At 40.0% G+C, this 25,697-nt stretch overlaps 2 protein-coding genes and 1 non-coding gene across 5 annotated transcripts in view; 2 read left to right on the top strand and 1 right to left on the bottom strand.

Moving 5' to 3' along the window:
- Positions 1 to 352: 352 nt before the first annotated feature.
- Positions 353 to 20,356, bottom strand: MFAP3 (microfibril associated protein 3). Its single transcript, XM_019965284.2, has 3 exons — positions 20,289 to 20,356; positions 10,430 to 10,917; positions 353 to 7,578 (listed from the first exon to the last, which is right to left on the bottom strand). Exons 2-3 carry the CDS (start codon positions 10,722 to 10,724, stop codon positions 6,785 to 6,787), a joined length of 1,089 nt encoding a protein of 362 aa, XP_019820843.1. The 5' UTR covers positions 10,725 to 10,917; positions 20,289 to 20,356; the 3' UTR covers positions 353 to 6,784.
- Positions 20,357 to 20,360: 4 nt separating this feature from the next.
- Positions 20,361 to 25,697, top strand: part of FAM114A2 (family with sequence similarity 114 member A2) — a 35,754-nt gene continuing 30,417 nt past the window's right edge. For 2 of the 3 annotated variants that reach the window (XM_070793889.1, XM_019965282.2), the window contains exons 1-2: positions 20,362 to 20,446; positions 25,245 to 25,486. In XM_070793889.1, coding sequence (XP_070649990.1) covers positions 25,259 to 25,486 — 228 coding nt within the window. In that variant the 5' untranslated portion in view covers positions 20,362 to 20,446; positions 25,245 to 25,258. Of the gene's footprint in view, positions 20,447 to 25,244; positions 25,487 to 25,697 lie in introns of all 3 variants that reach the window. The other variant, XM_019965283.2, reaches the window with a different exon arrangement.
- LOC139184252 (U6 spliceosomal RNA) lies at positions 21,917 to 22,019 on the top strand. The gene has a single exon (XR_011567846.1). It is a non-coding gene; the product is annotated as a U6 spliceosomal RNA (small nuclear RNA).

Raw genomic sequence — 25,697 nt, 5'->3', positions numbered from 1 at the left:
AGAAATAAACTTTGAAATATTTTAACCTTATTCCCGGCCCCTGTATGCTTTTCTGACAGTCTTTCCTCATAGCCACACAGGCTTACTTTTCTTTTAACAACAGGCCAAGCTTGTCCCCTAGGATTTTTGTTATTGCTTGCTCATAGCAGGTGGCCAGTACATATCTGTTCATGAATAAATAGGTTAAGATAAGCCAATTATGCCCCAACAGAAACACCATAACTTGTCTGTCTGCTGTTTGAGCCAATTGGAGATAATATAAGTGATGACTTGAAGATTTAACCTAAGATTTAATGCTTGATTCTTGCATGTGTCAACTGAAAAAAAACAACAAAAAACCACCACCACAACCTAAAAGTTGAGAATTATGTTTTATTCAGTGGACTCCAAGGACTTTATACTGAGGACTTAAGTCCAGGATCCAGGCTCCCAGAGAGCTCTGAGGGATTGTTCTGAAGAAGTAACAGAGGAGCCAGGTACATGTTTTTGCAACAAAAGCAGAAAGGTTACTGCAGAAGCTTACTGTAAATCAAAGAAAACCCAGATATCTCAATTTAGTGAACTGAACCCTTCTCTATGTCTGGGAAGATGTGAGTCTGGGTCACTGAAATCATCCCTTTGATAGGCACCTTACCTATCTAAGGCCAGTATCCTGCTAGTCTCCATCCTGAATCCCCTTATGGTGCGCAACTGGGGAAGGCTGCAGTGGCTGATGGCTTGATGGCTGCACCATCCTTTGTTTACAGATATAGCAGGTGACATTTGTCGTCCACACATGTGAATATCAAGGAACATAGCCTGCAATTTTACCCACCACAGAATTGCATTTTACTCCTGTAATTCACATGAAGATGAACTTGTTGCAATTACCAGTTGCCCACAACTTCCGTTCCTCCCTCCTTTCTTAATAGAACACTTTGGGGAAGTGTGTCCAGTTAAAAAACATACAATTTCATCTTCCCAGGCTTCCTTACAGCTACAGCAGGTAGCATGGAACCCAGTTCTGGCAGTGAAGTCGGGTGAGGCTTCTGGAAAGCTACTGCCTTCCTAATACAAAGGTACAGACTCAGCTGCTGTGTCTGTTGCCTTCTCCCTGCCTGGAATGTATACGTGATGCTGAAGGGAAGCAACTGTCCTATGTAGCAGGTACCATCAGAACTCTGTCCATAACCTTTTGAAACTCATATGAAATTGTTATATTGACTACAGATTTTTCTATTGAAAGCTCCTGTACCTCTGGCAGAGGGCTTCTGCTGGCTATAGGATCATGCTTAGCCTGGTCGGAAGTACCAGAGAGTTAGTGATGCTGGAAGCAGCCCTCACTGACAGACAGAAGTTGGTGTATAAACATCCAAGCTCCTTGGCCTTCAGATGGGACAACTTTGAGGTGTAAGCTACAAACACAAGGGGCAGATAGGGTGTCCTGACTCCCCCAGAGGGCCTGAGCCCAGTTGCTCAGAGAAATAATGAACTCATCCTGTACTGGCTCTTTTTCATCTCACTCCTGGGTTCACCTTCCAGATAAACTACTTGCAGAGGAATCCTTTCTCTGGGGAACCCAATCTCAAACATCTTGTGACTGTGCAGATGAAGGCTACATGCTAAGGATGGAAAGAAATCTAGAAGTCTTTCGATAAAAAAAGACTCGGATGGAGCCCTTGATGCCAAACTTGGGCTGTTCTAGCCTAGGGCTGAGTTTCTCTGGACTTTGTGTTATTTAAGAAAAATAAACCTCTTACTTGGGTAGGCCACCACAACTGGGTTTCTGTGGCATGCAGCCAAATGCAACTGTAACTGAGAGACATCTGGAGAATTCTCAGTTGAGTCCAAGTGCAACCAGTCATCAGCTGGACATGCCTGCTAATAAAGCTGACGCTATGGCTACGTGATTACCAGACACTGTGAGAGTTGGACTGTGAAGAAGGCTGAGTGCCGAAGAATTCATGCTTTTGAACTGTGGTGTTGGAGAAGACTCTTGAGAGTCCCTTGGATTGCAAGGAGATCCAATCAGTCCATTCTGAAGGAGATTAGCCCTGGGATTTCTTTGGAAGGAATGATGCTAAAGCTGAAACTCCAGTACTTTGGCCACCTCATGCGAAGAGTTGACTCATTGGAAAAGACTCTGATGCTGGGAGGGTTTGGGGGCAGGAGGAGAAGGGGATGACAGAGGATGAGATGGCTGGATGGCATCGCTGACTCGATGGATGTTGAGTCTGGGTGAACTCCGGGAGTTGGTGATGGATAGGGAGGCCTGGCGTGCTGCAATTCACGGGGTTGCAAAGAGTCGGACACGACTGAGCGACTGAACAACTGAACACTATATTGCATGTCATAGCTTGCACAGTATTTGCTGACATGTTGCTGTATTTAATCCTCATGTTAATTTTGTGAGGTAGGTGTTACCAACTCCACTTTACTGAAGTCCAGAGAGGCCAAGTCCCAAGATAGGGGCTAAATGGTCATTCTAAGGAGTCTGTGGCATTTAAGAAATGAGTTGACCTCTACTTGTTCTTTTGCCTGTCTCCTGAGATCCTGTGCTTTTCCATGCCTGCTTCACTGCCATGGGACTGCAGACATTTGCTCTCCCCACTGCCACACCTCATCACAAACCCTACACACTAATCATAAGCTCTGTAAGACAGGGGTCCCCAACTGCCCCAGCCTCAGACTGTTACCCCTCTGTCGGTGGCCTGGGCTGCACAGCAGGAGGTGAGCGGTGGGGGAACGAGTCAAGCTTCCTCTGAATTTATAGCCACTCCCCATTCATCACATTGCTGCCTGAGCTCCACCTCCTGTCAGGTCAGTGGTGGCATTGGATTCTCATAGGAGTGAGAACCCTACTGTGAACTTCACATATGAGGGATTCGGGTTGTGCACGTCTTATAAAAATCATCCTGAAATCATCCTGCCCACCCTCACACTCACCCACCCACTTCCCCTGCTCTGTCTGCCCCTGGTGCCAAAAAGGTTGGGGACCACTGCTCTAAAACATGTGCTAAATTACCTCTAGGCCTTTACTCAAGCTCTGCCTTTCCTAAGAATGGCTTTATTTTAGAAATGGGAAACTGCTGTACTTGCGCCAGGTGAGGATGGTCTGGTAACTTCACTCTCATGCCAACTGTAGGCAGGACACCCATCTCAGTATGGCTCATAGCACCGAGAACATACAGATGCTTAGTAAACATCTGTAAAATTTAAATGGGTAGACATAGTAGCATCCAAATTGACTTCAAATTTACCCCTGCTCAAAATCATTAACATCAAATTCCACCAACATAAAAATGAATACATCTCTACAGAAGACTTCAGACAAACAAAATATACTCCACTGAACATTTAATGCATTACATTCAAGTACAACTTTTTTTTTTTAAAAAAAGGACAAAATTATAAGTATTCATTAAAAAGGTAACTATTTAAACATCATCTGAACCATATTAAGTAATTCATTTACTTTTATGAAATGTGTTGAGAACCTAGAGGTTATGCATAAGGCTTAGCATTTTTAACATTGCTGGCCTAGGAGAGAAAAGATTGTATTCTTTAAATGGTGATTCAGGAAATCTGATATATTCAATACTTGTGTTACAATAGCTGGTGTGTAGAGGCAAGACTAGCACCCATGACTGGCTGGGCCCTGGAAACAAACATGCCATGCTCCCATGCTGCTCTGGGATACAGAATACAAAATCTGACCTAGGCTGAAACAACGTGCAGGGCGTGGAGAGGACTATGGCGCGGGTTCACTGAGGACAAAAGGGAAAGCTGTGAATTTTCACTTTAAAAATATGTGTTAAGTGAGGTGACGAAGCCAGGAGCCTTCACACAACCATTTGGTGTCAGCAACTCCCAAGATACTTATATCAAGGTGGCTGGGAGGAAATAAAAATGTCCACTGGGCCAGACTCAAGAACTAAAGTGTTGGAACAGATACAACTTTGAGGATAGGTTTATCAAACAGCTTATAAACAAGTGGCATACCAGTTCAAAAGATGCCTGACTGGTAAGGAATTTCAGCTGGCAAGGAATCTCTAAAAATGTTTATATGCCTTGTCTTGGTAAATTTATTTTACAAAGCCACCATTTTATTTCACAAGGATGATAAGGGTCATTAAATCCCAATACAAGACAAAATTTATAAATGATGACAGAACTATTTCAAATCCAAATTGCCGAGTAAAGGCATGTTCACCAATTATAAAATCTAGCAAGACAGAAGGATAATTACACTACCACTATTGTCAAAAGACTGTTAGACTGTAGCTGAAGTTCAAAAGGTTAAGGATTTTACAAAAAGATAACAGGAGTATTAATTATATATGAAGAGTATTTGATTAGCTAGAGAAAATGTTAGCGAGTGTGATTTTCTTCCTGTGAACAACTATTTCAGATTTACAAAGTACCGGCTCCACTTAAATTTTGACCTACTTTATCAGTGGCACCATAACCTGGAATACTCAGAGTAATCCAATTACTTTGGCAACTAAATTGTCACCATTACACTTCTAAAGTAATTTATCCAGGATACACTAGAGTAGCCTATATCTCTTATACAGTATTGTGCAACTTACAGTTTTTTTCTGAATATTTCTTATTTTTCCCAAGCCCTGTTTCCCAGGACTTTGATCATTAAATACGTCTACCTTAAGGTTCCAAATACGTATGTCTATTATGAAAACATGGGGGGGTAAATTCATTCTCTTTAATGTGACAAGCTACATTCTAAAAATGACCCCAAACCTGCTATATAGGTACAGGTTATGAAGTGTTATCTAAAGATCTGAGGGACATTTAGGGGACAGACTCAGACCTTAGAAAAGGATTTTAAAGAATTTTAAATTCTCAAGAGAAACATTCTGGGAAGGGAAGAAGTGTTCTATAATCTAGGGCATGTTCCAGAGCCCTTGTTCTCATAGCCAAATGTATGAAAACAGTTTTCTTTAAAGGAATACAGGTCTATGAGCCAAGACAAGATTTGGCTAAATGATTGGTAGCTTCTGTTTGGCTCTGGAGGTTTCCATGGAAACAGCCTGAGAGACAGAAAAGGCAGCATTATCGTCTTTATCTGAAATGCCACCTGATAAAACTGCATATTGATTCATTTGTGCTATCCAGAACCAGATGTATTACTTCTGATAAGCCTTCACAAAGGGAGGCAGGAGTTCTATCTGGCCACACTTCAAATTTCCTGCCTTCCTCCATTTGAAACCTTAAATTAAAATCCTGATAAAACCTCCCCTGAACATTTCCCTCAGGAACCTCTAGTTCAAGTAAAGCTTCAGTAATCAGAAGCCAAATGAAGAAATGTGAAGCACACAGAGCTCCATTGCCAAGTTCTTAAAATTATATGACGCCAAGCTTACTGTAGTTGAAGAAATGACTCTGAAGAGTATTTACAATTCCATTATATCAGATCTCAGCCAGGCAACAAATACTGTCCGAAGTGTTTATTATACACAGTTGAATCAAGTGGCATCATTCATAATTTTTCTCCCTCTTTATGTCTAGATCATTTGTATGTGTGTGTATATATATACCTATATATCTGTATCTATATATTTAATATAGTAACACACAGCACACACCATTCTCTAATCTTATTTCAGGTTAGTGCTTCTCAGAAAGGCCACAAAAGCAGCCCTAGCTTAAAATTCTACATCTGATGTACACAAAAATAAAAACCTCAGCAACAATAAAATATAAACAAGACAAACAAGGTAAGGAGGCATGCAACCTTTAGCACCGTATTTAAGACGATAGAGTAAAGAGTGTTGACAGAGGTCTAAAGAGGAATTCAGCTGTGGGTTTCCCTCTGGAATGAGATCCCAAACACAGAACTGTCTCGTAGAGTCCAGTACTTTTAAAAAGGGAAAGCCTGAGAAATTCCATTAACAGAAATGTCAAAATCCATAATTTACCAGAGACAGATGATTTGACACTGCTTCTTATTCTAAAAACAATAAAGACATTATTCTTTAGGAACAAATTTTTCACTTTGGGAGATCAGCTGAGAAATCAGTGCCAGCTCAGTGAGCTAAATGATACCTCAGTAAGTTAAAAAGACTGCTATACCCTCACAAGGACCAATTTACTCATGGAAAGTAGCTTACTCATGAGCAGTTAGGTCCCTGATATCTGTATAGCAATATATTCATGGGTGATACTGGAAAGATTCAACAGAGCATATACAATTGTATGCTCTACCAGCAAGACATCCGAAAAACACCCACACCTCTATGCACCGCATTGATGTGGGAATCCAAATCACAGAATAAAATCTCAGGTAGGTCCTTTCTGTAAAAAGGGACTCAAAGTCTAGGGAAGGGTTTATTTAGAAATGAGCTGAAGATTCTTATGGTTTAAAGGTGGTAGGTAAGAAGTCAGAGGGCTAGAAAGGACTTTAGATATCATCTAGTGCAAATCCCTCATTTTTAATGGCGGGAAAACTGAGGCTTCAAGAGAAGTGTCAGCTTTAAGCAATGAAAGAACTGTGACTAGAAGAGAAGTCATGCAATTTTGGGTGTGGTACTTTCCCCGTTACACTGATCTCTCAGGCTCCTTTAAATCTCAATGTGTATCATTTAATCAAGCTTGGGGAAAATGACTGAGAAAGATCAGAAAGGAAAAATGCTGAAGTTTTAGAAAGATTTTGGTAATAATTCATGTTCTGATAGGCTTAATATTAATGAGGGGGGAAATCCTACTTATTTTTTGATAAAAATGTTATTTTCTGCATGAAACATGTTCTTTTTCTGCAAGCTGTTTTTGTAGGTATGAGGGTAGCTCACAGTTGGCAGCTTTCAAATGACCCATCTTTGTAGTTAGAGTTCGATTCAGTAGATCCTGTATCATCAGGTGGGCTGAAATGACTGCTGTCCTGAGAATCAGTATCAATACTTTTCGTCTCTGACTGAGGGTGGACAGAAACTTGAACTGCTATCTCCTGGCCTTGTTCACTCAGGGAACCATCATCTGAATCTCCTCCTGGTGAATTACTCCGGCCCATCTCTGGGTTAATGACAAAGATGCCATCTTGCGCATTCAAGGCAGGTCTCTCTTTAATTCTCTCTCCCATCTCATCAGGGTCATCCACTCGCACAGCCTCAAACATCTCCTCTACAAAGGCCCGGCAGTTTAGAATAAGGGGTGGCAGAGGGACGCTTCTTGCCAGTTCTTCGATATAACGAGCAAACTCCATGGTTTTAAATTGCGTGACTTTGGCAAGTTCCAGAGTCTTGGCCGAGGTGATGATGGGGATGCGTTTTGCAATCTCAAAGGCCTTCTGGAGTTTCTCTGCCCCTTCAGTTCGGAAGAATTCATTGATGGCTTTCTCAGTTTTACGAAGATGGCTGCTCATCATGCACAGCCGTGTAACATTCAAGATGAGAGTGATTGTAAAGGCAATCAGGCAAACAACCATGTAGTAGACACTCATGTCTCCCGAGGTGAAGATAACACGCAGGGTGACCGAGTAGGAGGCACGGGTTGGAGAGGTGATATGACATGTATAGAGCCCACGGTCAGCAAAGGCTACGTTGGTGATATTCAGGAAGTTATCAGAAACCAACCATTTTCCACCTGATAACCCAACAGAAATAAAAAATTACAGCATAAAGAGTACTATTACTAAATACGCAAACTACCTTATCAATATTCCACCTCTTCATGAGAGCACGTTACATCAACTCATCTATTAGGTTCTGCTATTTTGTTAAATGATGTAAGACAGGGCAGACTTTTACGTTCAGAGTCTGAATTTTAAACAGGCTGGAACTTAAAAAAGGGAATCAAGATCTTCCTGAAACTAACGATTATTGTGGCTGCCTTTTCACTGCTAGATGTAAGACACCTTTCAGGGAGACAGGTGTGTCAACATAATGCTAAGTGACTAACCTTAAAAAGAAATGTTTATATATATGTGTGTATGTGTCTATATCACAGTCTCTACCTACACATTCTCATAAACTAGAAGGCTATGTCTCAGAAATACAAAACAATGGCTATTTATAGGGTAATGAGTAATTTTTACTTCCTTTTTAACTTTCAATAATTTACTGTTTACTTATTTACTTAAGAAAAGACAAACAAAACCCTACCAATTTAATGTATTTGTTCAATTACTAACTGGCTAATCTGGCATGCCTTATACATGTTAATTTGTCTTGTTAGAAAAGGTTGGTTGATGATAACATCTTGATTTTCTGGCCAGAGTAAATAAAGCACAAGCCAAAAGCAATGTCTCACAAGTGAGGGTAAATGAACAGCTTGGCAGACAGAATAAAAGTTGCCCTAACATGCCTAGGCTTCTACTTTAAATTGAAAACATGCTGCCTTTCTCCCATACACGAAGGTATCTTCATTCAGGAATGTGTATACAAATGTATATGAGTATGAAAACCAAAGCACAAGGACCAACAGCCTTGAATAACTTGGCTCTGCCTGCACAGTTCTCACCTCTAAGTCCTCAGTGTGCTCTGTGCTTTAACTATACGAATGCTTTAACTGCCATTCAAAGACAGGATAGATGGGCTAACATGGGGTGGAGGGTATGGGTCCCCATGCCTACAGGTAGTGGCCCAGAGGAGGCTGGGGGACTGCTTGTTAAGCACTGCTTCAGTGCCTAATTTTCTAGCTCCCTTTCATCTCTGAGATTCTACGGTTCAGGATTTAGGGGCACTTCAATTAGTAAGCACTGTGGACCGTGCCCATTCTTATCTACATCAACATTTATCTAAATTCTGTAGTTATATTTTTACTAATGTAAAAAGAGAAGGAAAACATGTAGCTATGAATATAGTCATTATTTTACAAGCTTCTGTCTATAAACCTGGAGCTATAAAAAAGATATCTTGTGAATCCACAGTATGATGAACTATATACATAGACTCCATTCATCAACCACTATAACCACAATCTAAACTCTCTAGCTCACTTGCTGATAATAGCTCAAGATTTATGAACCTTATACTAGACTGACATGCTTTTTAAACTCCTCTCACTTGAGATTCATAAAATTTAATACAATTGTCCAGAGCTGCTGCTGAAAGCATCAGTGATAGATGTTAGTGGTTTTCAAAGTAAAGGCAAAATAGAAAAATAAAACTGCCATTCTACTTGGCTGGTCTCCTAAAATCTGTTTATACGACCAGTCTATAATAATCACACTTACTGAGTAACTCACATCTTAGATGTGTTTGTCAGGACCCTAGGGCCAAAAAAGATAAGGCTCCAAATAGGGAACCCCAAATCATGTTCAAAATACATGTTCAGGGCACCACTCTAGACATTCTGATTTAACAGATCTATATTCTTAAGAAGCTCTGTTCTTTCTAACATTCTAACTCTTCAATTCCTTGGTGGCCAGTTTCTCAGTCTGTAGAAGGTTAAAATGTTTAGCATATACTTTAGAAGGAAGCACCATCTGTCTCCTTTTCTGTTTTCCAGTCTAAGATAAATAGCCAAGAGATTAGACTATCTTTCTAACAGAAAATATAAGCAGGCCTTTTCCAAAATGTAGCTTGTGAGGATACCATAATTTAATCTTTACCCCATTGATATTTCATGGCGATTTCTTTCTAAGGTGTTTTAACACAGGTAGTCTTCAAAAAAAAAATCTAACAGAACACTAGTTAAAGGAAACAATATTCTGATTAAGATGTGTACACAGGTTCTTAAATAGCAAAATCAAATAAAAACCTGTCAAAAGGTAGACCTTGGTCACCTTACTATGATGTTTGTGTGATTTTTTAAGACTGAGACACAAAAATATGTAAAGAGAAACTTTCCTATTTTCATGCAGTTAAGGTACAGAATTAAAAAGAGAAATGAGCTGGAAGGGCTTATAAAGTTCCTCCTCCATGCCCTTCTGATTCTCAGAGGGAGTTAAAACTTTTATGTACTGATCTTTATAACCATTTTCAAAAACATCCGGGATTTCCTCCAACATTTTTAGTAATTCATTTCTGAGTAAAAACAAAAAAATTATTTATGACAAGTTCACTTAACCAAAATCCTTCTTGATCTACTCATACAGGGCCAGCACACTGTACTACTCACAGTACAGTCTAGGTAAATGGTGCTCCTGGAGCTGTGCAGTACACAGTCCACACAGCTGCGTGCAGCAACCCTGATGGAGCCAACCTTGAATGAAGAAGGAAACCAGTTCGCCAAGAGGGGAGGAAACAGCTCACCATCATTATGTGAACACTTCTTAAATTTGTAACTATACTTTATTTTTTTTCTTCTTCTGGTTCAGTAATTACCATTATTTCACTTTTCCTGATAGGTATAATACCCTGGGCCTTTCAAAAGTTTTAACTATTTATTGCAGTACCTCATCTTGGATATTCCTTGTTGAATATGCCATAAAACCAAGATTGAAGTAACAGGAAATGAGTAATCTTGACTAATTATGCTTTGGGATAATTACCTCTGTCTCTGTCATCCAGCTGCTGTCCTTTTGAGTTGTACCAAGAGACCGGTTCATAGTGGTCGACTGTGAGAAGACACTTGATTGAAACACTAGTTCCCTCTCTGGCTATGATGACGTCATCACCTGAGTGGGAATCTGCTGAGAGTTCAAAACTTGGAAGAAATGATGCATTGGAAGAACTGTGATTTGTTCCCAGTGGGATCATCTGGTTGAAGTCTACATCTTCCAAAGCAAAAGCAGCTGGCACAATAACACTCACCACTAAAGTGGATAAACAACAAAGTGGCTTCATGGGAAAATGGGAGAAAATCTCGTTTATATTTGGAGAACTCAATAGCTTCTATATTATAACAAGAGCACAGTGGGTCATTGATTGCTTGGTACTGGAATTTTCCAAAAAAAAAAAAAAAAAAAAAAAAACCAAACAGGTAGATCCAGGTATATTCTGGAGTCTTCAAGATTAAAAGATACGAGTGGAGACCAACCTGAAAGAGAGCCAGATACAAAATTTAACCAACAAAGACTCATAATGGAGTGAAGCTTTATGTTCGAGAAATAAATAGATGTGAAACTGATTAGAATAACTGACATAAATATTATGAAGTGAAACAGTGAAAATACCACCTAAAAATTTCAACAGAGTCAGCAGAAAAAACACTGAACTGGAAAATGGCAGATCTAGATTCCGGTATTAGCTTTGCTAATAACTAGCTGTAAGCCCTTGGCAAATAGCTATGCTTGTTTTCTCATGTGTCAAATGGGGACTAGATGAGACAATCTCTAAGGGCTCTTCTAGTTCTGAAATGTTGTGATTCTATTTCACTCTGACAAATTCCATGCAAGAGGGAGCCAATGAAGGCTAAAATATTTAACTTAATGATCTTTTATTCCAACCTGCACCATTACCATCTGCTGTTATATCAATAATGTAAATCAACTGCTACATAATAATTATAACCATGGAGTTCAAAATTTGAGTAATTCAAGTATATAGACATTAGATATAAATAACGCAGGGCTACCTGAAGTAGTTTTTTTTGTAATATTAGAAAATTGCACCACTATGCATAAATAAATAGTTACTGGCTTTTGAGGCTATAGAACTTTCCTCTTGGGTAAGAACATTAAACAAAAGAATTTTCCTTTAATAATTTTTTCAATATCAAGAGATAAGATACAGTATATTTAATAAGCTTGTAAGAATACCAAATTTCTAACTCAAAGTCTATAAACTAGCTATGGGAGGAACTGACACCTTAAATGTCTAGTTAGCAGAAATACAAACTACAGAGAAAGATTGTTAGACACATTCAGAAGAGTAAAATATCACAAATAAAAGCAAAATAATATCCCATTTCAAGAATCTATGTGATTATGATCAACTTCCTGGTCATCTGATTCCTCTTTTAAAATCACTGACTCTTACAGAAATATTTCAATTTCTATAAAATATGGGATGAAACACCTAACTTTATTTCTTGTAAGGGCCAAACTAAAGAGTTTTGGAAATGACACTTACTTCCCTGTATATTCATACAAAAGCTGCTTGATCATGTAACACAAAAAGCAACAGATCACTGTATTTTGCCATTAAACTGCTCAGAGTCTAAATTTGACAGTTAAGTTGTAAATATCATATAAATTTCATTAGTCCTTGAAAGGATGGTTAGATGATGACAATAATTTTCTCTATCTTGCAAATTTAAGGAGGGACCATTTGAAGTAAAACAAAGAACTTCAGAGTTTGCTATACATAATAGATGAACACTGTATGTTTTCATTTCTTCCCCAAATCCCATTAAAATGACACAAAGCTCTTGGGCACTGAAGGGGATTACAGAAGTGATCTGATCTAACCTCTTCACCCTGACTTGCTCTTCATATTATATAGTAAGCAGGAGAATCCTGGCCTCTATTGGGAGGGAGTTGAGAGTGGAAACAATGGAAATAAAAGCTTACAGAATGACTGAAGTAAACCAGGCACTGTGCTCAGGCTTGATAGTTCTCAACTTCTTTTCTACTACAACTGGCAGATAAGATTTTTGTCCTTTATTCTAGACTACTGGTTCTCAATGGTGATAGGAAATGAATGTGCTGAAAAGTACTCCAAGTTTCACCCAGGACTTCCATAAGGAGATTCTGTGGCTTTGTCCAAGTTGGCATTTCCCAAATTTCATTCATTTCTTCTACTGTCATGATTTGTTTAAAAACTGTATCTTTTTATTATTTTTTATGCTTTTCTTAAAATTATATTTTATGCTTTTCATAAATTATTATTTCTGCTTTTCTTAAACTCATTGTCTTTCACAAAATCTGGATAAAAGTAACTGTACACTAGGCACAATGCAAACAAAGCCATGTTATTAACTTGCAGAGAAACTTCTATCTGTTGAAGGCTCTGAGCTGCAGGCCTGCTCTCTTTGTAGAGAAAACAAAACAAACCTCCACAACTTGTTTATTCTAATAGTACCTCACTTCTTATCCTGCCATTCCTTTCCTCCCCACTGCTTCCTACCACTGAGTCTACAACCCACTATCTTAGACTAGGGGTATACATTTTCATCTATTCAACAGTGTCTACTGAGTACCTACTATGTGCCAACCTACTGTACCACAGACACTGTCTCTGCCTTCATGGAACTCAGTTAGGTGGAGGACATGGTCATTAAATATATTCAAAATACACTAAATGCTACCCAAAGGAAAGTACAGGATGCTATAGGGAGCTAACCATGTTGCAGAAAGCTTCCCTGAGAAAGTAAGGTGTGTGACAAGACTTGGGGGGTAAATGGGAATGGAGAATGTTGGGGAGAGCCATCGAGGTAAAGGGACATGGGGCAGAGAAAAAGCAGATCAGTCATTGGTTAGCAAGGTAGTCAAGAAAAAGAGCTACAAGCAGTCATAATGAGAGATGGTGGCCAGAGAGTCATAGGTCTCATTCCTGATCCTGAAGAGGAGCAGTTTGGCCCAAGATAAAAACTGGAGATAAGACTTTGGGAACTGGAGTGGGAGGCTGAAGTGAGTGAAGGAAATTCACTATAATTAAGAATTGTCCAAGGTGAAGCAGTCAAAGAACTAAAAGGCTCAAAAGTGAGGTAGATCACCTGTGGGGATGCTACTGTCACCCCAAGATCAAGGAAGAAGACACCAGGAATGGAAGAAATGGACTCACTCTCCCTGCTCTGAGATGTAAGCATTTCAGAGGAACGAATAGCCTCCACATGAGGGGGCTGTGGGGCAAGTGTCCTGGCAGTATTATTGCAGTGTGGAATTCCTTCTTTACGCAGCTTCCCCGAGCCTCCTCGCAAGGCCTGCTGCTTCTTCCCATCCAGATCAGGAGTTCACCTGAATGCAAGACGGCTATTCCCTGAGCCCTGTGGCCCTCACCAGTACACGACTCACCTGGCTCTGTACTGCCAGGCAGTCTACTCCATCTCACCTATGAGCCTCTTAAGCACAAGGACTGTATTTTTTAACGCTATGTGTCATAACTAGCACATACTCAATAAATACTTAATGATGAATAGTTTAAATTTGATCAAGTATGTGATGGATCTTTGTAAACTGATAAATGTTATACAACAGGGATCATAATTATTCAGACTTACGTGCACTTACTAGCACTTGTGATTATTCTCTGAGACAAAAAGAGCTACTGCTAGTAACCTCAAAAGATCTTAAAGGCATAATGCCTAAATGCATTCCTTGAACCGACCACTAACCCTCAATGTCTTCACTTACCATCGTGTCCCAGGAAATAATGGTAGGAATAAAAGATAACCAAGTACAGTTTCCAAACCAGGTTGAACATCTCAATCTCCTAAAGAACTTGTTAAAAATAAAGATTACTGGGTCCCACCCCAGACCAGTGAATAAAAATCTCTGGGTTTGGACCTTGGAATTACGGTTTTTAATTAGCTCTCTGGGTGATTCTGAGGCAGAAGGCTCATGGACTAGCGACCACTAATATACTTCTTCATTTCCTCTGTAACAGCCCTACCTAATGGTGCTCGACTGTCTGAACACTTTCAGCACAAAAGAGCTATCACTCAGATTCCACTCTGGATTAAGTTCACCCTAGAAACTCATACTTGCAGGCCTCTGATAGGCAGAGTGGCAGAGAACTTCAGTGAACAGACTCTCTAACCAGGTTTCCTAGGCTCGACTCTAATCAGCCTTTCGACTTCTGTTAATGACTTAATCTCTCTATGCCTCAGTTCCCTCATCTTTAAATGAGGGAAAATAATAGCATCTACTTCCACAAGATTATTGCAAGGTCTGAAAAAGACAGTATGTGAAAAACAGTCTGGTAACAGTAATCACTGTTAACTCTAGTTATTATTATTGTTGATATCACTTCGAGTGCTAAAATCAACACTTTACAGCAAAACCATTATTTAAGATATATAAAACACTTTTACTTGGAATACCATGAAACCACTTAAATATTTTGGAGGGGGAAGGGGTAACATCATAAGGTAATTTCAGTCTTTAATTTTAAATTTCACACTCCTCTCTCAGTGCAAATAGTTGACAAAAATATGGATCAAACAGGCATTGTAAAGGGACCTTGGAGACTAACAGGACGTTACATTGTTTTCACCATGTCCTGAGTTTGTGCCAGAGAGCCTTTGTTGTTTCTTTTTTGGAGCTCTGCCTTCTTGGATCCAGGAGGAAGTCAACTCACTAAGAAGAATGTTCCCTTGGAATGTGGACTGAGACACTGTGGGTTAGGGACATTTGAGGAAGAGAAGGATTATAGGGAGCTGAGGCAACCACGTTAAAGGACAACAGGGATGGAGAAGGGAAAAAGAGCAGCCAGGAGACGGGGTCTAGGGAGGCGGGTGGTGGTGGTGGAGAGAGTTACAGAGGGGAAGAGAAAGAGAGGCTCACACATGCTGCTCTGGCTCTTGACAGAGTTCTACTTCCTGGCTCCAATAAGACTTTTTTTTTTTAAAGAAATAAACATCTTTATCTAATTTCATTCAAAATTAAAACCACAAAAATGAAAACTGAATGTGCAAACAATGAAAGAAATGGAGAACTGGTCAGGTGGGAGAAAGAAGATTAAGTTCAGCAAAACCTGGAAGACAGGAAAAGAAAGGGCTAACTATATATAAGACAAGTATATATAAGAGACAACTATATATAAGAGAAGTACTTAACAGAAGTGTAATTGTGCTCTGAGCACAAAAGAGAAAGGGAGACTTCAGAAATTTTAGGAATGCAATTCAGTTTTAAGTTTGGGACTTTGTATATCATGCCTGCTATTCTCAATGGGGCAGCTGACATATGGAGGTTAAGAAGAGTTCAAAAAGGAAAATCAAAGTGCCACTTCCTGTAAATAGTTAAAAAGAGCTATGCTATGCTTGTGAGTGAAGTTACTTAGTAGAATGTTTTATTACCTGTCTTCTGCATGAATAGGAATAACAGAAGAGTGTGATATTTAAATTTAATCTAACTCCTTTTTCATCTTTCAGGTACAGTAAAAAGTTAGCTTCTCTAGGATCATGAATAATCAGAAATATAGATGATTTTACCCTACAGAACCATTCTGGATATTGGCTGTATCATTAAAAAGGAAAAAGAAAAGTGCCTAAGTTATCATCCCTAACAGACTGCCTTGTTGCTGTGCCTGCCAACTTCTGAGAGAAGAAATATTCCCATTCTGTTCCAATTCTCAACAGAAGTGAATAAGGAAGCAACGTGGCTAATTTCCATTCTCGTGGCTCAATATTAAGTTGGCTGAAGAAATGGCTGTTTGCAGAAATAGTTCTGGGATAATTCAAAGGAAGGAAAAACACTGATGCCCAGATGGTACTGGTTTTTGCTCCAAGAATACTGGGATTGTAATGGTTCATTCTCCATAATTAAATGCATTTGAGCTGTATTTACAACTCATCCACTCTTCTCTGCCTGCACTGTTACACTTGAAAAATGGAGAAGTTCCCTTACACAAGGCACACAAATGGTCAGTGACATTCTGAATTGGCAAAGGGGAGAAAAAGGAAATGAAGAGCAGACTGTTAGCACTCCTCTATCCTTTCAGAGAACAAACAAAAAGCTGTTCTGCTTACACGCAAGCCTTACTATAGCAATCTGTAACATACAAAGGTTAGTAATACACAAACAGAAATCACCATTTTGAGGGCCATTTTCCAAAAAGTTTCTAACTTAACATAGCCCTTATGCTCCCAATAGAATCTTGGAGCCACTGCATACCTCATCATTGGCGCTTAGGCACTCAAACGTCAGCATATTTTCTGGCACACTGAGGAATACCCTCTTCTGTATTTGCTGAAGCTGTGCTTCAAACCCAGGGTTATTTGTTTTGCCCTTGACTATGATCATTTTTGCCATAAGCATCTGCTGAAGCTACACAAAGACACTGATTTCCTTGCTCATTTTTTTTCCCTCTGTGGTCTGACCCTACCCCCCAGTATCTCAAACTTCAGGATAACTAAAAAAAAGATCTTTACTCTCACTCTCAGATCTACCTGTCTAGCATATATATAACTTGAATGATAGCCACACAATACAAATCTTCCAGTTTTGCAAGATCAAAGTTACAGTATCATCATGGCTGTGTGGTTAGGAGTGCGAATTAGGATTAAGAGTGCTTGATCCTATCCTTGTGTGAAGCTATGGGATCAAGAGGCCTTAGTATATACATCTATTGAATAAGGTTATTTACAGTAACCACCTCATAAGGTAGTTGTGAACACTAGATGAACTAATGTACATTTTAAATTCATGCCATTATTATTCACCTTCTTCTTCCTTCTAGATGTTTTTCGATTAAGTCCTGCTGTCCCTGCCCTAGGTCACCTGGTCCTTTTACCTTACCTGGGTACCACACTATCCTCTTAATTCTTAAATGGGTCTCCTTAATTCCCACCATATCCCTCTGATGTCCCAAATATTGCTCCCCTCAGAACTGGTCCTAAACACAAACCCAAAAGAGTCAAGGCAATTTTAAAAGCCTCTACCCATGAAATAAGCTTCACATTTTATGGTATCCATAATTCTCCAGGAATGGATTCAGGTGGTAGAAGAGAAGCTCGAAGTTGGAGCCCAGCTGTGCCTGCATGTACACTAATTCCTTGCTAAAGGAATGAATGGATTAGAAGTCAAATCTGGTCTTTAGTTATACCTGTCACTAATCAGTTGTGTGACAGGTGTAATCTAATCTTTAGCGGTCTCAGTTTTCTTACAAACTGATTATCATTCCTATTTTCCTTTAAATCCTATAATTTCCCCAGCTTCCCTGTCATGGCTCAAAGCTTTAACTATACTTATTTCACTCTCTATTATCTCCAAATAACTTTCCACTTAAAAGTTTTGGTTCTAATTGTCCCTTCTGCTTGAAACTTCCTGCCCTCCCCATCTTCCTGTGGAAATTGGACCTTCTCTACAATATCCAATGTGTTTTTGACCTTATTCAAGAAGCCTTCCTACCTAAGCTCTCACTCTTCCTTCTGGATTTCAGATGAATTCTTTTGCTGTCAGTCTTCTAGCACACTGACAGCACTCAACTGTAAGACTTCGCAGTTTCCTTCTTTTATGAATTATCTGTATGTCCAAAAGACTGTAAGCTTACCAAAGACAAGAGTCTAAAACCCCCTTGGTGGGGGTGGAATCAACATTCTGAATTCAGACACCCATTAATGTGGCAGTCAGAAAGGGACCTGCTATAAATGTCTTACTGACTTTTTAGTCTCAATCTCTGGAAATTGTTAATGGAGAGATATGAAATATGGAAACATAGTTTTTCTCTCTTTTTTTTGGTGGGCAGAACACTCTAGAGTGAATTTGATCTATAACTCGTTTTCTCAAAATGCAATTCTTAGATCACTTAAATTAATCTGGGGTGCTTATTAAAGATGCAGATTTCTTGGTCCCACGCAAACTTAGCCCATATATCTTTTAATTTTTCATAACCATATTGTTATTCAGCAATTTGCAAAATGTGTTGCACGGGTCCCTGGGGGTCCCTGAGACGTCTTCAAAATGATTTTCGTAACAACACTAGAACATTATTTGCCCTTTCACTCTCATTCTCACACAATAGGTGCTGTTTTCCAGAGGCTACATAATGAATGATATCACAAGAGAATGAATGCAAAGGAGGTATGACAATCTAGCTGTCGTCCATTAAGTCAGATATTAAAGAAACTTGTAAAAATGCAAAACAATGCCATTCTCTCAAAAATTTTTTTTGCGGGCAAACTATTCTTCATAGACATGCCTTTTATGTTAACATGTAATGAATTTAATTATTTTAAATAAATAACTCTTTGGAAAACTGTTTTGACATCTAAAATGGCATAATAATAGATATAAGCCACACAAACAAAACCTCTTCAATATTCTCAAAAAGTTTTAAAAGTCTCAAGACATTCTAAGATCAAAAAATTGGAACAATTTTCACTACAATTATCATCAACACTATTTAAAAGATAAGATTAAGACACAATTAAGCGGCAATGGCACCCCACTCCAGTACTCTTGCCTGGAAAATCCCATGGACAGAGGAGCCTGGAAGGCTGCAGTCCATGGGGTTGCTGAGGGTCGGACACAACTGAGCGACTTCACTTTCACTTTTCACTTTCATGCACTGGAGAAGGAAATGGCAACCCACTCGTGTTCTTGCCTGGAGAATCCCAGGGACAGGGGAGCCTGGTGGGCTGCCGTCTATGGGGTCGCACAGAGTCGGACACGACTGAAGCGACTTAGCAGCAGCAGCAGCAGCAAGCGGTTTCCAAATTTCTATTCTTAAACTCCAAATTCTATGCACTTTCCATTACAACAGAAGATCAGAAGAAAACACCTATTTTATACTTATAGTGTTTTTAGTTTGGGGAGAATACACATTTTTAACATGCTCCCAGGTGATACTGATGCCCCTAAATTTAGAGGATCACCATTAAAGCAAATAAACTATCTGAAGGGTTTTAGGAAGTGACAGTTATTATGTATAGATATTAAAATAACTCTGAAAACATCAAATTGAGTTAGAAGTCTCGGGTTCTTAAAAGGTCAGGTGCCTTCACCTCTCTGGGACTTTTTTCACATCTGTACATCTGTACAATGAAGGTGTCTGTAACTTTTTTCTGGCTATCAGTTTGGTTTCACGCATTCTCATTGCCCAAGAGCAACTGAAGAGGTACATCTTTTTGATGAGGGGTCAGGGGTAAGCTAAAGTCATAAATCACAGCATGTTACTCTTCAGCACAGAAGCCTTCAAATGCCTTTCCACTGCTTTTCAAATAAAAGTCAAAATTCTTATCTTGGCTCACAAACCCTACAAAATTTGGCCAGTTTAAGTTCCTGGTCTCATCTTCCTCTTTTCGGTCCACTCACAGTGGCCCTTTGCCTTTTCCTTAACCTGGCTCAGTCTGTTCCCATGATAAGGCCTTTGCAGTTGCTATTTCTTCTGCTCCTAATACTCATCAGCAGCTCTTCATAAGATTTACCCCTCGCTTCGTTCCATCACTTTGTTCTGCTTAATTTTCTTTAAAGCACGCACTACTATCTTAGATAACCGTGTTTGCTTGTAAACTTGTTTATGGTCGGTTTTCTCCACTAGGCTGTCAACTACTTGAGCACAAAGCCACAGTCTCTCGTAAACCAGGGTGTCCCAAAAGCCCAGAGAAGTGTCTGGCAGGTAGGTGGAGCTCAGTAAATACAGGATGGCCGAATGCCTGCAGCAGTCCAAGCCAGGCTTGCAAAACGGCCACGGATACTCCAGCTTCTTTTACCTTGTACCCTAACCCACCGGCTCAAACCCACGTCTCGGGTGCCCCACTAAACCCTCCACACCCCCTACAGCGACCCCAAACTAGCCCTCACTCACCAGACGCCTGCCGAGCTCCTTCCGGCCGGAGCTGCTGCTTGACCCGGAAGTTCTCTCGGTTAAGCGAGGCCGTCTCCACCCTGAAAGAGGACTTCCGGGGCAGTAGGAGCAGCTTGTCGGAGAAGGCAGTGGCGGCGGTGAGGGAGGAGGCGGCCTGGGTGAGGGGCTTTCCCGGAGGAGGCGGGCCGGGTGTGAGGTCCTGGGGTCGCCGAGGAACGGGAGGAAGCAGCCTGGGGCTGGGCGGCTGGCCCCTCGCGGTGGACGCTGATGCTGCGGAAGTCCTTTGGTTATTGAAACGCTAAGCCCGTGTGAGGAATTCTCGTCGTTGTCAGCGTCGGAGAACTTAGGAGCCCAGGTTTACGCCAGAACTCCCGTTGGGCACTCGGTCTTGTAATTGGGAAGAAGGGAGAGCAGATTTTGTCCGTCTCGAGACACGTGGTTATTTAGTAAAGATAGTAATGCTCCAGGCAACCACTTCGTACTAACAGCTGCTGTTTACCCGTGAGCGATTATGTGCCAGGCTCTGTTCCGAACCCCTCACGTCCACTGGGTCGTTTTGTCTTTCTAGGAACTCTGGCATGTAGGTTTTACAGATGTGGAACCAGAGACGCAGATAGGTGACTAATCCCACAGTCACTCAGGTATAGAGTTGGAAGAGTGTCAGCCTAACTCCAGAGCCCATTATATTACTATATACTATATATAACATCTAATATGTGTGTTAAGTACATACCACTGTGTTTTGTAGCTTGGCGAGAGCACACGGATAGCAAAAAGATGGTAAAAGAAAAAGTAAATATGTGTATTCAGCTACAGGAAACATTGATGGAACTTTGTGCAAGAACTGTGTAGCTCTGGGAGTTCTCTGGTGGTCCAGTGATTGAGACTCTGCACCCTCACTGCCCCGGACTGGGGACCAGGGCAACTAAGATCCTACAAACCACGCTGTGTGGCCTAAATAAATAATTTAATTAAAACAGCAACAAAATAGCAACTCTGTAGCCTTTCCTGTTAGGCCCCTGTAAGTAGGCAGAAATTGTCTTAAATTAATTCCCAGTCTCCAAAACTTGTCATACGGTTCAGTTCAGTTCAGTCCCTCAGTCGTGTCTGACTCTTTGCGACCCCATGGACTGGAGCATGCCAGACCTCCCTGTCCATCACCAGCTCCCGGAGTTTACTGAAACTCATGTCCGTTGAGTTGGTGATGCCATCCAATCGTCTCATCCTCTGTGCCCCATTCTCCTCTTGCCTTCAATCTTTCCCAGAATCAGGGTCTTTTCAAATGAGTCAGCTCTTCGCATCAGGTGGCCAAAGTATTGGAGTTTCAGCTTCAACATCAGTCCTTCCAATGAATATTCAGACTGATTTCCTTGATGTTTTAGAAGTGTATAATGTATCATATAATGTATGGTTTATCATATTCTCTATGGTCTAGGATCTATGATGTTATATAAATCTATCTTTCTAGCTTTATGCCTCCTCATCATTCTCCTTCTCATAACAACTACTTCCAGTATCTGTCTGCATTCCACACTTTCAGACCTTTGAGCTTTCCTTTGTGTTGTTTCCACACCCTTGAATTCTCTCTTTGGCGTCTTGATCTGTCAAAATCCTAAGTGCCCTTGTGCTGGCTTTGGCAGCTAATATACTAAAATTGGAACCATCCAGAGAAGATTATCAGGGGCCCTGCTCAAGAATGACTCCCAAATTTGTGAAGCCTTCCAAATTTTTTGGCTATGCTCCAGTGTCTTGCAGTTTATAGTCCATGGGAACTTGAATAGAATTTGCATTCTACTATTATGTGAAAATTGTATAAATCTTAATTATGTTGGTTTGATTCACAGTGCTTTACAGGTAGTAGACCTTCTGTTTCTCTCTATATTCATTCTATTAATGGATATTCATTTCTCTAATTCATTCTATTAGTGGATATTCATTCTATTAATATCCTTCTATTTCTCTGTATATTCATTCTATTAATTTTTGAGAGTTTTATATTGAAACTCTGACTAAAAATCTTGGTTTATCTACTTAAAAAAATAATTTAATATATAGTGGATCCATACGTAACCTTGTTCAGTTTTCCCAAGTCTCCTGTAAATGTGTTATCATGCTTTTGTAATAAAAAAAAAAACTAAAAAAGACCAAAATCCTAAGTTCCTTTTAAGGCAGATGTTACAAGTTCAGATGCCTACAGAGGTTACTCAGGTAACATAAATGAGTCAAGTGGAGTTGGGTGGAGGTTATGGGGATCTAGAGAGCACTACCCTGTCTAAAAGATCCTAGCAAATATTTGGCATGAGCTAGTTATTACCACGGAGAAGGCAGTGGCACCCCACTCCAGTACTCTTGCCTGGAAAATCCCATGGGCAGAGGAGCCTGGTAGGCTGCAGTCCTTGGGGTCGCTAAGAGTCGGACACGACTGAGCGACTTAACACTTTCAGTTTTCACCTTCATGCATTGGAGAAGGAAATGGCAACCCACTCCAGTGTTCTTGCCTGGAGAATCCCAGGGACGGGGGAGCCTGGTGGGTCTATGGGGTCGCACGGAGTCGGACACGACTGAAGTGACTTAGCAGCAGCAGCAGCAGCAGTTATTACCAAGTTGAATGTGGGCCCAGTGTTGTCAGATCTTTCGGTTTTACAAAGGAAGTTGGAGATTTCTATTTGTATATGAAGTCTGATTTTAAAATGTTAAACCAATTAGTATAAAAAAGCATTAAACACTCTGCAGGCCAAACAAAAACCTCTGTAGGCTTGATTTGGAACTCAGAATTCCAGTTTGTGATCACTGTTCTGTGCTATTTAAAGTTTTTAAAGGTATTTAAAGTTGAATGTTATTTCCTGATCCTTGCATACTTTTCCTTGCTGCCTGTCCTTTAAAATTTTCTGTGTACCTCAGTTATAGTGCTGTTTACAGGCTGCCTTAGTTGTTATTATGTCTCTCATTTTTAGTATGTTAGAAATGTTTTGATGGCATTGATGGATTGGATCTAATTATGTGGTTAGATTGTGTGTGTGTGAGTTAGTCTCCTCTGACTCTTTGCAACCTCATAAACTGCCCCTGTGTCCATGGAATTCTCCAGCAAGAATACTGGAGTGGGTTGCCATTCCCTTCTCCAGGGAATCTTCCCAGCCCAGGCATTGAACCTGGGTCTCCTGCATTGCAGGTGGACTCTTTACCATCTGAGCCACTAGGAAAGCCCGTGGTTAGTATATATAGGTACAAGATATGTGCTTATTTATACTTAAGGTCTGGGTGTGTGTATGTATGTGTGAAATGCATTTCTTTTCCTCCCCTGGTGATACTTTGTTACCTCAGAAACCAGCATCTCCTGTTTGTAAATACACCAGTAATATCTTTGCTTTAATCGCTAAAGATCTGTACTTCTGGAAGGAATTGAATTGGTTAACTTTGCTATTCAAAAGCTGGCATGATGTAAATCTTATCCTGATAGCTGAAATTTCATAATCTTCTCTTTGAAAAATTGAGGTAGGGATGATTAAGAACTAATAAGGTTTTTAAAAAAATGTCAATTAAAGGAAAAGTTAATAAATTGGACTTCATTGAAATTTAAAAGTTTTGCTCTGTGAAAAATTATGAAGAGGTTGAAAAGATAAGCTACAAACTAAAATAAAATATTTACAAAGCACATATCTGACAAAGGACTTGAATTGAGCTCTCAAAACTTAACAGTAAAAAAAAAGTCCAATTAGAAAGCGAGCAAAAGATAAAAATAGCTGTTTCACTGAAGAGGATATACAGATGGCAAGCACATGAAAAGATGTTCAGTATCATTACCATTAGAGAAATGCAATGTAAAGCTTAAACCCATATTAGCGCACCTATATCAGAATGGTTCAAATAAAGAATAACACTGCCAAATGCTGATGAGAATAAAAAGAAACTTGATTTCTCGTATATTGCTGGTAGAAATGTAAAATAGTTCAACTACTTTGGAAAAGAGTACGGCAGCTTCTTAAGTCCAAGATTGCCACTAGCGGCTCAGACGGTAAAGTGTCTGTCTGCGATGCAGGAGACTCGGGTTTGATCCCTGGGTTGGGAAGATCCCCTGGAGAAGGAGATGGCAGCCCACTCCAGTATTCTTGCCTGGAGAATCCCATGGACCACGACGCTTGGCAGGTCCATGGGGTCACAGAGTCGGACACAACTGAGCGACTTCACTTTCACACAGCTTCTTACAAAATTAAGCATGCACTGGTCATTTATTCCAGGGAAACGAAAGCTTATATTCCCATAAAAACCTGTATATAAATGTTTATAGGCATTTTAGTTGTAATAGGCCTAAACTGGAAACAGCCCGGGCATCCTTCAGCAGGTGAGTGGTGAAACAACTGAGATGCACCCATACCAAGGAACACTGCTCAGCAATGAAGAGGGAGAAACTACTAATGCAGCAGCTTGCATGGATCTTGAGGGACTTTTGCTGAGTAAAAAAACTCAGTCTCAAAAGGTTACATGCTGTGTGACTGCATTTATATAACATCTTGAAATGACAAAAGTATAGAGATGGAGAGTGTCAGTGATTGCTGTGGGTTAGGAGGTGGGTGGGAGTGGCTAAAGATAGCTAAAACACAAGGGATCATTGTAATTGAATTATTCTGTATCCTGACTGTGGTAATGATTATATGAATCTGTGCATGTGATAAAATTTCATGGAAGTAATTATGCTCGCATGAATGAGTGTAAAGCTGGTGAAATTTTGAGTTAGATCAGGGGATGGTACATATCGGTACATATCGGTATCCTGGTTATGAAATGCTATAGTTACACAAACTGTTACCTTGGGGAAAATTGGGTGAAGAGTACATTAGAGCTCTATTATTTCTTACACCTGCATGTGACTTAGTGATAATCTCAAAAAGTTTAAACAAGTAACAAGTAAAAAAAGCCTATAATTAATTTTTTGGGGTGGGGGGGCTTTTATTTTACCAGGCAATGATCTAATCATGTCGAATAAAGATGATCTTGAGACTGCAGTGATAACTGAAGCAACTCCTATCCGTGAAGATGAGAACTGTGAGCCAGTCAAGAATTTTGAGTCAGTTGACCAGAGTGCCAAGTCGGAGAGTAAATCAGAACCTGTAGCTTCTACTCGGAAAAGACCAGAGGCCAAACCTTCCAGTGACCTTGAGACAGAAGTTCTCCCTGTTCAGGCATCACAGGCTGCAGGCAAAGTAGAGTATCTATTAAAACACTGAAATTAAAAAATATTGGGGCTAAAAGGAATATGGAATCAAAACAAACTTGGGATTATACTTATTTACTTCCTTTTAAAACCATAAAACACTAAATTTTCTCAGTTCTATAAATGCTTACATGCAGTTAACATACATCTGCCAGTCAGTACATTTCTTGAGCCACACAGTATGTATTTGTTCAGCCATA

The sequence above is a fragment of the Bos indicus genome, chromosome 7, assembly GCF_029378745.1.
Source record: "Bos indicus isolate NIAB-ARS_2022 breed Sahiwal x Tharparkar chromosome 7, NIAB-ARS_B.indTharparkar_mat_pri_1.0, whole genome shotgun sequence".
Classification (NCBI taxonomy): Eukaryota; Metazoa; Chordata; class Mammalia; order Artiodactyla; family Bovidae; genus Bos; species Bos indicus.
Note: the sequence above shows the minus strand (reverse complement) of the source record. Positions and strands in the feature narration are given on the sequence as shown.